The sequence below is a fragment of the Pangasianodon hypophthalmus genome, chromosome 29 (genome assembly GCF_027358585.1).
Source record: "Pangasianodon hypophthalmus isolate fPanHyp1 chromosome 29, fPanHyp1.pri, whole genome shotgun sequence".
Classification (NCBI taxonomy): domain Eukaryota; kingdom Metazoa; phylum Chordata; class Actinopteri; order Siluriformes; family Pangasiidae; genus Pangasianodon; species Pangasianodon hypophthalmus.
The window spans coordinates 1,586,945-1,600,446 of record NC_069738.1 but is presented as its reverse complement, the minus strand read 5'-3'; the positions used below and the strand labels follow the sequence as shown (position 1 = coordinate 1,600,446).

The following is a 13,502-nucleotide window of genomic DNA, read 5'->3' as shown; positions in this document are numbered from 1 at the left end:
CAGTCCCCTCCAGTGCGGTCAGTGGCACTGGTGACACAGTGTGCTTTGCATTACTGTGAGAAGATTAAAGCAGTCCTCAATGCCTCAAAGCCCTTCAAAGTTAAAGTTCGCGGCAGGTCTCCGGTCTGTCTTGGGGCAGGCACCCTTACAATAGTTCCGGTCACCTGTTCTCACTTGGAGTCAGCAGAGTTTCTGCTAGAGCCTTTCAACTTTGAGAATGAACAGCTTCCAGGGGGTTTGCTTGTGTCTTCCACCCTCGTGTCAGCAAGGAAAGGCCTTCTATATGCCCCTCTTTTCAATGTTAGTAAGGCTGATGTGCGGCTTCCCCCTCGCTGTTAACAACACAGAGATGAGCAGCAAGCCTTACAGGACAAAGCTCTCTTCTCAAAGTATCATGGTATATTTGCCAAAGGTAAGGGAGATTTGGGTTGCACTAATTGCTCATGAGATCCCCTTGCTGGATGATGCCCCAGTGCACCAGCCATACCGACGGATTCCACCCTCCCAGTATGAGACCGGGAAGGCACACATTCAGCAGCTTCTTGACAGCCAAATTATCAGAGAAAGCAGTAGTCCTTATTCATCTCCTATCATCTTGGTGGTTAAAAAAGATGGTAGCCTTTGATTCTGTGCGAAGACCCGCCATGATGCCTATCTCTTACCCAGAATAGAAGAGTCATTAGACGCGTTGTCTGGGGCAAAGTGGTTTTCCACTCTTGACCTCGCTAGTGTTACAATCAGGTGCCTATGGCTGAGAAAGACAAGTTTAAGACTGCTTTTTGTAACCATTTGATATATTTGAGTTCAATCGTATGCTCTTTGGGCTCTGTAACGCCCCAGGTACATTTCAGCATCTTATGGAGCGCATGTTTGGGGACTGTTGCTACCAGTCAGTTCTGCTGTACCTGGATGGAAGCGTCCATGCCATCTTGCTGAATTATGATCATTTCTTGGTTTTGTGAGTTATTATCAAAGGTTTGTAGAGGGATTTTCTAAGCTTTTTTTTTTTTTTTGCTTATGCTACAGTAGCGCGTCTCTAAAAATGCTTTAATTATACCTTATAATTGTTCAAGAGAAGGGAGACAGGCCAATGCAAGAATCACTGCAGTGTGTAAGAGGTAGTCAGTCATGCTGTTAGGTGATGAGATTGTCAGTGATTTATCTGTCTTCACAGGAAAAAACCTCTCTGCACTATTTATCATAGTATATGAGGTTCCCTTTCATTGACGTCTTACACACACACACAAAATGAATCACAGTAGTATTGATTGAACTGTGTGTCCTGAACTAAGAGTGTGAAGAGTGTGCCATTGTGTCTTGCAGGTTGGAGTCTTGTCATGTCTCAGATGAAGGCTATGCTGCTCTGGCTTCAGCTCTGAGATCAAACTTCTCACACCTGAGAAAACTCCATCTGTCCAAGAGTAATCTAGGAGACTCAGGACTGAAGTGTCTCTCTGCTGGACTGGAGAATCCTCACTGTAAACTGGAGACACTGAGGTAAGATCATCTCTCAGAGAGTCACATGACCTGCTTCTCCATAAGACATATTCTCTAATAGTGAGACTAAAGCAGAGATTTTAGGTTCAGCATCAGTGTCCTGAGAAGGAAGATCGCTTCTTTTCACTGCACACTGATGATTTGTCAGAGTCTTTGGGTCAGATTTACGAATGTTAAAGTTGCAGCAGAAAACTTAATTCACTCTGCATGAGGCACAGAGTTTAAAAACTGCAGTGAACTGGTGGAAATTAACTCGGGACTACAGGGCAACTGCAAGTCTAATCAAGAAGAGACAAATTCTGAATGAAGTTTTTTCCCATGAAAATATTCTAAAATGCCACAGTTCAACCGACATATAATAATATGTTAGTTATATAAAACAAAAAATTATCATCATAACACTGAAAAGGTAAATATATACACTATATGGACAAACGTATTGGGACACCTGACCATTACACTCACATTTGCTTGTTGAACATACCATTCCAGATTTAGTCCCCTTTTGTTGTTATAATAAGCTCCACTCTCCTGGGAAGGCTTTCCACTAGATTTTGGAGCGTGGCTGTGGGCATTTGTGCTCATTCATCTACAAGAGCATTACTGAGGTCAGGCACTGATGATGGGCGAGGAGGTCTGGGGTGCAGTCTGTGTTCCGTTTCATCCCAAAGGTGTTCAGTGGGGTTGAGGTCAGTGCTCTGTGCAGGATACTCGAGTTCTTCCATTCCAACCTTAACACACCATGTCTTCATGGAGCTCGCTTTGTGCACAGGGGCATTGTCATGCTGGAACAGGTTTGGGCCTCTTAGTTCCAGTGAAGGGAAACTCTAATGCCACAGCACACAAAGACGTCCCATACAATTGTGTGCTTCAAACTTTGTGGCAACAGTTTGGGGAAGAACCACATATGGGTGTGATGTGTCAGGTGTCCACAAACTTTTGACCATATAGTGTAGCAAGAGTTCCAAAAGATTTCTTTTTTAAAAATGGAAATTGTGTTTGGGCTGCAATAACTAGCTAATTTGGTGGTGGTAGACAGCATTATCCAAAGTCTGATGCTAGCTAACATTAGATACCAAACCCATGTAATTTCAGCTAACACTGCTGGATAACACCTACACAGGACTACATAAAGTGCACATGTGCAAACGGCACAAGACAGTACAATAGTTTTCCACATATTTTTTATGTGTATAACGTAATGTTATCTAGCTGTATATTTATTGGGACAAACTCATGTATAGCATAAGAGAAGGTACACCATATGGCCAAAAGTATGTGGACACCTGACCATCACACTCATATGTGTGATCCTTTTCCAAACTGTTACCACAAAGTTGGAAGCACACAATTGTAGAGATTGTTTTTATATCCCCACAGCCATGCTACAAAATCTAGTGCAAGGTCTTCCCAAAAGAGCAGAGGCTCTTCTGCTCTTATTCTGGGGACCAACTCCATATTAATGCACCTTGGTTTTGGAATGGGATGTTCAACAAGCAATGGTCAGGTGTCCGCATACTTTTGGCCATATAATACTTACAGGTTTTAATGGGTTGTAATGACAACTAGTTGCCACCTGTCCCTTATAATATGGGATTGTTCCGTATTGAAAAGTAAAATGCTGTGACAAATCACTTATTGTGTTTCTCTTCAGGTTGGGGTGTTGTGGTGTCTCAGATGAAGGCTGTGCTGCTCTGGCCTCAGCTCTAACATCAAACCCCTCACACCTGAGAGAACTGCATCTGACTGGGAATATTTTAGGAGACTCAGGAGTGAAGTGTCTCTCTGCTGTATTGGAGAATCCTCACTGCAAACTGAAGACACTGAGGTAAGATCATCTCTCTGAGAGTCACATGCTCCACAGGATGACACATTCTCTAATAGTGAGACTGAAGCAGAGGTTTTATGTTTATCATCAGTTTCCTGAGGAGGAAAATTGTTTCTTTTCTGCACACTGATGATTTGTCACAGTCTTTGGGGCAGATGGACATATGTGAGAAGCTGCAGTACAAAACATGACCTGATGCTTCTGCAATGTGTCTGAAATTACTATGAAATGTACTAAAGCTGTAACTAATCACAGACACTGCACCTGGGATACAAACTGGGACTTAATCATGAGAAGATAAATTAGTTAATACATTAAGTTTCTCTGCAATTAAATTATACTGAGGAACATTTCAGCTTGAAAAAGCTTGACATTCTATACCATTGTGTGCTTCAACATTTGTGGTAACAGTTTGGGTAAGGCCCCCATTTGGGTGTGACGGTCAGGGGTGCACATACTTTTGGCCATATAGTGTACTTATCTAGACCATTATTGAGTAATAATACAATCCGGGTTCTCTATTACAGTTAGTGTTTGAATCATAAAATCCTCTCATGTAGCCGTCAAACCTACCGAATGGTTTTTTATTTGAGATGCAGCTTATGCTGATTGTGGAAAGTTTTACCGAGAAATAGAGCTTGACAGCCTGATTAATGTCACCATGCATGAAATTGCCCAACATTGAAACCAGACGAACAGGGATATGGTTTGGAAGTTTCAACTATCATAGATGTCACTTTTACTGCCCTATAGGTACATAAATTATGCAGGTGAGTGTGTGAACTACGCCACTTGTGGTTCAGGTGCATCTCTGTGTTTCTTGAAATAGTTCATTGTGGATTTTGAGGCATTGTATGTTTTGGACTATTTGTAGCAGCCAAGCTCTTTTGTTATATTATTTTAAATAATGTAATAATTTTAGAGACACTTCTTGAAATCAAGTATTAAACCAAGATTTAAAATCTGTTGATGAAAAGTGTTTCAATGTGTTTCCCTGCAGGTTGGATCGTTGTGGTATCTCAGATGAACACTGTGCTGCTCTGGTTTTGCCTCTGATATCAAACTCCTCACACCTGAGAGACCTGGATCTGTCTGAGAATAATCTAGGAGACTCAGGAGTGAAGCATCTCTCTGCTGTACTGGAGAATCCTCACTGTAAACTGGAGACACTGAGGTAAAACCTTTTATGTGTCAAACACGAAGCCTGCACTACACTACTGCTCAACATTTTGACTTCACACCAGAATTCACAGCAGATACATAGCATAGCAACCGCCATTTTACAGTGTGCACAAACACATCCCACAGTGCTTAACTAACACCGACGAGCAGCAGCCCTTTTCCCCATGTGTGCTGAATGTCTGTGTATGGGCTGTATGCTGTGCTTGATGTATGTCACATTCGCGTCTAAAGCAAGTCGTGTGTTGTGTTGGCAGCAGTGTAACCAGAAATGAATTTTGGTGGGATGAGAAAATATACAAAATAAAAATTGCGATTGTTTTTTGGGATCTGTACAATTAAATTGGTAAGTGTGACATCCGTGTGCATTTCAGGTGGATGTCAGACAGGTGTAGGAGTGCTGATGATATGAATTTGTTATTGAGAGTCTCCTTTGCAGTATGTTTTGGATCGTTGTCCTGTTGGAAAGACCACCCTTGTCTCATCCTCTTCATTCTAGTGGATGGCAACAAGAATTCTCAAGAATGTCTCGGTACATGGCTCCATTAGTCTTCCCTTCGTTAATTTGGTTCCCGCAGGTACCGTGAGAAGGGAAATACCAGGACAATCCACATCTTTTGTCTAAAAGTGCTTAGAAATGCTTCAAATTAAAATGTAGACATGTAGTCTATATTTTCACAGCACATTAATAATAATGCTCAGAATTTTCTCTATTGTTTTATGAGGCATATGGGAATTAATGTTACATCACTCTGCCCCTAAATATTTATGCATTTCCCCCTTAATTTTATTTGACAGGTTTTGGTGTTTTGCTATGGTGGGGTTTTACTGGTGGTTTAATTGCTTGGGTCAACATGTAAATATGGCTGGTATGTGTAAATTTGACCCTGCATGGCTGGAAATTGATGTATACCAGTTAAGAACAATGTCCACCATGCTCGTTGCAAACTCTGTATTTAAAAAAAAAAAAAAAAGATGGCTAGAATGGGCGATTTGGCTGTAAAGAAAGCAGCCAAGCACGTAACAGCACTGGCCTATTCTGGATCATCATACTCCACTAGTGATTTTCTTAGATCTCCTCATCCAACTCAAAAGGAACAGGTGTCGTGGAATTCCTTCAGCTAAAATAAAACTTATCAGAGTCTTGGAAGCTTGATGCCAAAAAATAGAATTTATTGTAATGTAACCAAGTGATACCCAAAAGTCACACTAGATTCCGACTACGCTACCGGGGTTTGTACCCACAGAAATAATTTAACACAGCAACACATCGCCAGTGAATAAAAAAGGGAACAGAGACGTGACCTTCATGTTCAACACTTTTATTAACAAGCAGTATAAAATCTCTAAATAGGCAATCAACTTTATTGTGTTTTTTTTTTTAAAAAAAAAAAACGGAATCACAATTTTAAGAAATCTGAGCTGTAGGCCAAATATTAAAATCATAACCCACCATTCTTACAATATAAGGTCCACCAAGCCTCCAGGAAGAAAGGGGAAAGTCACAGGGCCACAGATCCACAGCCTTAAAGCACACACCACATGTGCACTGATGGACTTGGATTAACCAACAGCATAAAAAGGTGTAGTAAATAATGCAAATAACTCTACACTCTCAAATCAATACTCATGCAGTGCAGGAAATCTCATGCCACCATGCAGTGAAGAGAAGAAAACCTGGACGACCCCAGAGGAAAGCACTCCCAAGCAGGCTGGTTCCTAAAACAGAGAAATGGATTAAAAACTCCCCTTTACATAACACATAACAAACCTCAGCGGTTGGCATAAAATAGACTCAGCTAACGAAGTCAATTACAGAAATAAACAACAAAATTTACTGCAATACCAGAATCAACATATAACTATAAACTGAGAAACTGAATGACAAAATCAAATCATAAACAAAACAGCAGGGCCTAGACATCAGAAGTCCATATGCATAGAGCTCCACAAGGAAAGGTCTCTAGCGTAATCCAAGAGTGGAACGCAACTTTATAATAGAGTGGAATAAAACCGCAGCTCACATGCTCACACTCATATCGAGGGTTACCTCCCTCACTATGGCGTTCCAGAGTCACGACACTGGAAAGAGACGGCAAAAGTCAAAACGTCAGGAAGTTGTGCAATCTACTACCCTTTGCGCTATTTATAGGGCAAAATAAATACATACGCCCCGCCCAACACACCATCCTTATTATTCACTTGGTCACAGTAAAAAGCAACAAAGCTGAGTCAGTCGGCAGAGTAACTGATGAATATGATCTCAACACAACCTTTAAAATGTTTTCAAATGCATATCTCTCTAGGCAGAGTTTTCTCTTTACACAAACTACTAGTCTCTGTTGTCTGTCTGCCACCATTATTTTTCAGTCTAGTTTCTATCTCCTTTCACTCCCCTCAGCTGATTTTAATGGTGGAGAAAGACCAGTTTCAGTGTTTTTTATATCTGCAAATTCTTTCCTAATCTCCACAGCCTTAGTACATCCTTTCACCCAATGTTTTTCAGACACTGAGACATTGATACCCTCCTGTACTTTGCACAGTTAGTTACTGAACTTTAGATGACCTTATACATGAATATGATATTGCATACTTGTGATTACATATGGGATTATCTTGATGATTATACTGATTACATGATTAAATATTCCATACAGGTAAGAGTCAATACGATATTGATAGTAACTTTTTTTTTAGACTGATTAGGTAGTTAATGCTAATGTTTGCTAGTTATATACATTAATGCTTCTTCATCTGTATTCTAAAGGAGACTGTTGTGCTGTCATTTGCACTACATCCCAATCCCAGTAAAGTTGCTAATGGCTGGCTGATCTTCACGTTACATTAAATTATTAAACTTAAGTTAATTTAGGTTACTAGGTTAGCTAACTTTGGTTAGCATTGCTCCCCTGTGCAGGTGTCTAGAGTTCAGCTTTGTAAGATCATTTAAGAAAGTAACATTATCAACCTCCTAATTTGTAGAAATATTCTTGTTCCTGATATCACTTTCCAGCTGTGCCATTCTGTCATGTTGCTGTTCTAAAAATGTTGATTTCAAAGAAAATACCTAAAAATGCACACATCTTGAATTAGACATTGACTCTCTGTGCGAATGTGAATGTCAGCTTGCGTGAACATGTCCTGTGTGCTACAGGCGTCTTGTCTTAACCCTGATGGTCAGTGCTTCAAGGTTAGGTTCCTTTATACTTTATGATAAATATAGATTTAACAAGTGTAATTGGACATTATTGGACACAACATGACTAAATTGACACTGGATTATGGGAATAATTATACAATTTTATAATTTAAGTCATTCTTTTTATAATTTAAATGATGTAAACAATATATGATGTAAACAACTTGTTACAGACTTATGTTTAGCATTTCATGACCTACAGTAAATAGAAAGCCACATGCTACCTCTAACTATATCTGTCCTGCCATTTTGCTTTTAATATGATGAAGTTGTAGCAAGATAATGAGTGGCGCTGAAAGAAAATGAACATTTGGTGAAAGTTGTAAAATGTTGCCATGCAACATTCAGCAACAGTGTGTTTACAATTTAGATTGAACTGCCTGCATTCTCCACCAAAAATATGTAGGGGAAACTGGCAGATCAGCTCAGAGGGGGACATTCTGAACTTAAGATTGCAGGGACTAATCAACTATTCGTCCAGCGATAAGTTGAAAGTTAAGATAAGTTAGTGTATTTATTAATTCTGCATGGGATATTACCTCCGTGGCTACCTGCAATAATATCGTAAATATAGTGAAAACACTATATTAAGTACACAGTAACAAGATTGGCAGTTTAAGGGCTTCCTGGTGATGTTGATTTGTTGAAAGTTTGGTCGGGTCTGGAGTGGTGTCTTTGGAAGCCAATCAGGGACTGGAGTGGAGTGAAGGCGTACCTGGCTGAGTCTCATAGGGCACGCTGTAGTGCAGAAGAACGCTTGATGAGTGAAGAGGTGGTTCACGGCAGTGCGAAGGATGGAGTCGGAGGCTTTGCAGGAACAGTCTTGATGAGGAGTCTCAGAGCAAGCATGATCTCCTTGATGTCGAGGAGCAAGAACTTCTGAAGCTCTTGGTTGGCGAGAACTCCTGATTTGACTCTTTGTGACTCCTAATGGATGGCTCAACTTGACTCCCTATTGATGTCATAGGGTTTTTAACCCTTTCTGTCTAGTTCAACCCCAGAATGTTTCCTCCAATCAAACATTGTCTTAGGGTGGGGTGTAAGCCATATTCTCCTCCTCTGACATTAATCAGCATACTGGTCTCTGAGTTATGTGCTTTTCAAACTTTCCACAAAGTAAAGTTAGAACTTTGGTCATGAATTTTGTAACATGGATGTAATAAAATTCTATTCAAATGTACTTTATTCTAACGCTTAGAAAATTAAAGAACAATCTCACACACCCACACACACACACACACACACACACACTAAACATCACATACTTGCTATTATCAATATATTCATTAACCATTATGATACATGCTAAATGATCAAAAGCATAGGTATATAGGTATGATACATATAAGGCATGACAAGACAATATGCTTTTCCAAACCATAATGCATCATTTTAAGAGTCATTGTCCTTTTAGGAGATGTAATGTAATATGATGCATTTGCTAAAAGATTGGCTCTGTGGAATGTGTGAGAGTGTGAGTTCTGGGTTCCTGGTGAGAGAGAACAAAGGTCTTGTTCAATGGGGATCCTGTGTTAACTCTTTCTTGATCTTCATTCTCTGTTATATGTACGAATACCATTTCCATTTTACAATAATTATATATTCTTCTATAGCCTGAAAGATCATCTATTCCACACACACACACACGTGGTGGAAAATATTACCTTCTGAAGACAAATAAAAATCTCACAGAGACACAGATGACTCCAGAGTAATATGTTTATTCTCATCACGGCCTGGTAGAAGAACTCGCCAGACCAAACGTTAAATAGTTCACTGCTCAGGATTAGTGTTTCATGATTGATTACATGTAGACCAAGGACTTGATGCTTATTGGTCAAGTAAAGATAAAATTAACAAGAATTTTCATAAATGATTATATGATTAATGGTAAAGGAAATATACATATGGTGAAAGTCTAATGTGACACTAGGACAGCGAGAATTGCTTCATCTCTTCAAGGTAGCAGGCCTATTCTATTCATCATGTAAGACATTCACCATACGAAGACATGACCGCAACTTCACTTCTCACAGGTGCCTTAAATCAGTCCCGATAGAGCAAACCTCCCTCTATTGCTACAGACTCCTTCCTGTCCCCCAACACACACACACACCCACCCACCCACCCAAATAACAAGAAGCAGATGCACCAGACTTCTGGTTACCAACACACAAAATGTGATGTTCATAACTTGAAAGAGTGAAGAGTGTGTCATTGTGTCTCTCCAGGTTGTGCTCTTGTGGTATCTCAGATGAAGGCTGTGCTGCTCTGGTTTCAGCTCTGAGATCAAACCCTTCATACCTGAGAGAACTGGATCTGTATGGAAATAAACTAGGAGACTCAGGAAGGAAGCTGCTCTCTGCTCTTCAGGATGATGAATGTTACAACCTAGAGGAAGTGTTGTGAGTAATGCCTTTATTCTGTACATTTCTCTTTAGTGCCAGTAAATGTCACCAGTAAATGTCGCCAGTAAATTACCAGGTTAGAAATTAAAACCAGTTTTAGAAGATTTTGCTACATTTTATTGAATCAGAATATTTCTGACAATTGGCTTTAAAGGTGTTTCTCGTTCAGTAAAGTGAGTTGTTTTGAAATATGTATGAAGGCAGAAGACAGGGAGTCAGACAGAGTCTACAAAATGTCACGGTTTAGTGCATGAGAGTGATTGTAAATGAACATCTCGTCTTCTTGTGACACCCTGCTGTCTCTGACTTCCTGCTGCTGCTTTTGTCTGAACAAGATGATGCTTTTTACAAGATTAATTTTTTTTCTTTTATATTCAGGTGGTGATGAACATCTGTGTGTGACTGATGAAAACTCCGGTGTTCCTGCATTTCCATGTTGGAGAATAGAGAACATGTTTACAGACACATCAGTCATTTAGTTCTAACACATTAAATAGACTTAGAGAAGTGAGAAGTGTGTGTTCATCTTGCACGGTGAATCAGACTGCACACAATTCTACACTGAGACTGTACAGGATGCAGACATTAGGACTGAACTCAGAACAGCTGGAATGGAGACTCAGTGTTGATCAGAACACTTCAGTGTGTGTGATCCTGAAGTTACTGAGTGTCACAATCAGTCCCTGGAGTCACAGAGACCCTCCTGCACATTCAACACCTCATTCACTCCGAATGTTTATCTGATAATCATCTGTCTTTTAAAGAGACTGAGGCGCAGAGAATATACAGTGTTTTCTGGATGTGAATGCTTTCTGAAATTTATTTATTCCTATATTTGAAATGAATAAACAAAAAATAAGAGAAGTTTTTACTTACATCATTTCATAACTTGCACAGGCTCTTATAGTTTACTGTGTAATAAGTAAGCAATAATCTCTGACGGGGCGTCATACGGCCTGAAGTGAAGTGGATTTAATGTTACCACCATAAAGTTGATTATTTTCCTATAACAGCACATCCCTTTTTATTCTTCTTACACAATAGCAATTTGCCAAAGACTTTGAGTAGATTTTGAGATTTGTATGTTGGAGATTACTCTTCGGCAATTTAGCTTTTTTTTATTTTATTTTTTAATTCGTTAATGCACATCACTTTTTTTTTTTATGTTAAACTGTTATTGTAAATAGTTACACTTACTGCAGTTATAACTTGCTGTGTGATTTCACAGTGTAATGTAAATACAGAATTTTAATCCTTGTCATATGTTATTGTTTCTCAAACCACTGGATGAAAAGACCAAGATGTATAAACTAAAACTTTCTACAGAGTGTAAAATAGTGTCTTTTACTTGTTTGTAATGCACTAAATATATCCAATAGGAGGCAGTTTATGATTTATCCTTAATAATTTAGTGCACTGTATGCTGTTTACTGATTCATTTATATGTATACAGTTGTTCCAAAATGCAATTCAACATAATAAATTCTTATTGTAAGTGTGGGGATCTGTGTTTTCTTGTTGGTGGTTACCTGCACTGATAATCAGTGTGGGGATCATGTGATCTGCATTGTGTGGCTGCTTGTCTTGGGTCACATGAGGCATGTCACATGACACATTAGGAGATTATAAAGTTTGGCTTGTGGAGTTCACACTCTTTTGCTGCTGCCATTTGCCATTGCAACTAGACTCCCGTCATACAGGTAATGGAGTGACTCGACCGTGTTTTAATCGATATAGGAACTGAATTCTCATGTTCTGTTTTAACTTTATCAGGGTGACTGCTAGAACAATGAGTTCCACTCTTCATGAAGGACACAGGTGACTGCGTGGCATTTGAAGGACTTGTGACCTCCTATTGAGTTGCTGGGCTGCAGACACTCTGGTAGTTTGTCTTACGTGATTTCGTTTTTTAAATTGTTTTATATTGGTATTTAAAATGTGTTGATTATGTACTTGTATTTGTAGCACTGGAGTGCCCCATTTTCCTGGGTTATTGTGCTGCGGGGAGTATTGAACACTCTTGCAAAGTAGGCCAATACTTCTTGTATATGTTGGTTTTATGTGTGCTGGTGAATGAAATTGGGAATTAATGTGTATTTCTTTTTAAAGGGACCAGGCCAGCCACTGTTTTATTGTCAGTGTACAAGTCTTTTTTTTTTTTTTGTTTGTCCTTGGTCTAGTGTAACCCTGCCTTGACCAAGCCAGCGCGGTGGTCATTGTGTTGGGAGCTGGCTGTTCTCCTCTTTTTTTTTTTTGTCTCTGTATAGGTTCTCTGTACAAGGCCGGGTCTGCACCTCACTACTGCTCCTTTCAGTTGGGGGCTGCACTGAGGGGACACTATTCTGGTGTGTACTGGTAACATGCAACACGGTGTGGTATTTTGTAGTGGTAATTACTGACCTTGTGTGTGCAGTGTTTGCTACGTTGCATGCTTGTATGGTGTTGGGTTTGCTCTGTCTGTCTCTCTCACCAGGGCCTCCTAGGAGAGGAGCTGTGGGTGCCGTGCCGACCCGACCTTATTAGTTTGAGAAGCTCCAGCCAGGTTCCCTTCGTCTCTTTTTCACATTAGCAATTGTACCTACTCAAAATTGTAATAAATTTGAGCTTGTGTACGTGCCTTGTGTAAACTGTTCCTTTGCGGGCAGGGTCTAGAATCAGCCACACTACAGAGAGAAAAGGGGTTTCCCCCGCCCATTTTAGGGGGTGGCGTAGTCAGACAGTAAAGTACATGTAGGTATTCTGCGTGTCAGGAACCACATAAGCAAACAACCGGGAACTTTTCGCCCCATTTTGACCCCAAATTGGTCTGCCATTTCCACACACTACATCTCCATCTCTACACTGTCCATTGTGAATGCTGATGCTTGTGTGTGGTGCATTGCCTCTCTGAAACAGTCTGATTTAGCTCATTACCAAGTTTGGTACAAAGATAATGACTATGGTCATTTGGACACAGATTCAGTTGTTCTTAGAGTCAGTCACCCACCTCTGTGTACTAAGCAATATCCAATCAATGTGGAGAACATACACTGCATTAAACCTACCATAGATCAGTTTGAAAAAAAAAAAAGCATTCTGGGTAAGATACCCACGTCATTGAAATCCCACACACCAAATCCCAGATCTTACTGGTCCATAAGGCCATCTCACCATGTATTATTACAGAATGGCCAATCAGTATACTGACAAATTAACTCTGTTGGTTGCTGACTCATTAAGTGGCAGTAGTCATAGCAGTTTTTCTATCACTGATGTGGCTAATGGTTTCTGGTCTGTTCCACTACTCCCTGAAAGCCAACCCTGACTTGCATTCACAGTGTGGGATGTGCAGTATCAGTGGACTAGATTACCAGTTTTCTTAACAGCCCGACCATTTATCAGAAGGCACTCA

The 13,502-nt window shown here is 40.0% G+C and overlaps 1 protein-coding gene across 1 annotated transcript in view; it reads left to right on the top strand.

Annotated features, from left to right (window-relative positions):
* Nucleotides 1-13,502, top strand: part of LOC113524069 (NACHT, LRR and PYD domains-containing protein 3-like) — a 30,147-nt gene that overhangs the window by 14,234 nt on the left and 2,411 nt on the right. Inside the window, exons 8-15 of the mRNA XM_053231257.1 lie at nucleotides 1,324-1,497; nucleotides 3,152-3,325; nucleotides 4,326-4,499; nucleotides 9,935-10,108; nucleotides 10,490-11,811; nucleotides 11,885-11,993; nucleotides 12,077-12,138; nucleotides 12,379-12,653. Coding sequence (XP_053087232.1) covers nucleotides 1,324-1,497; nucleotides 3,152-3,325; nucleotides 4,326-4,499; nucleotides 9,935-10,108; nucleotides 10,490-10,496 — 703 coding nt within the window. The 3' untranslated portion in view covers nucleotides 10,497-11,811; nucleotides 11,885-11,993; nucleotides 12,077-12,138; nucleotides 12,379-12,653. The remainder of the gene's footprint in view (nucleotides 1-1,323; nucleotides 1,498-3,151; nucleotides 3,326-4,325; nucleotides 4,500-9,934; nucleotides 10,109-10,489; nucleotides 11,812-11,884; nucleotides 11,994-12,076; nucleotides 12,139-12,378; nucleotides 12,654-13,502) is intronic.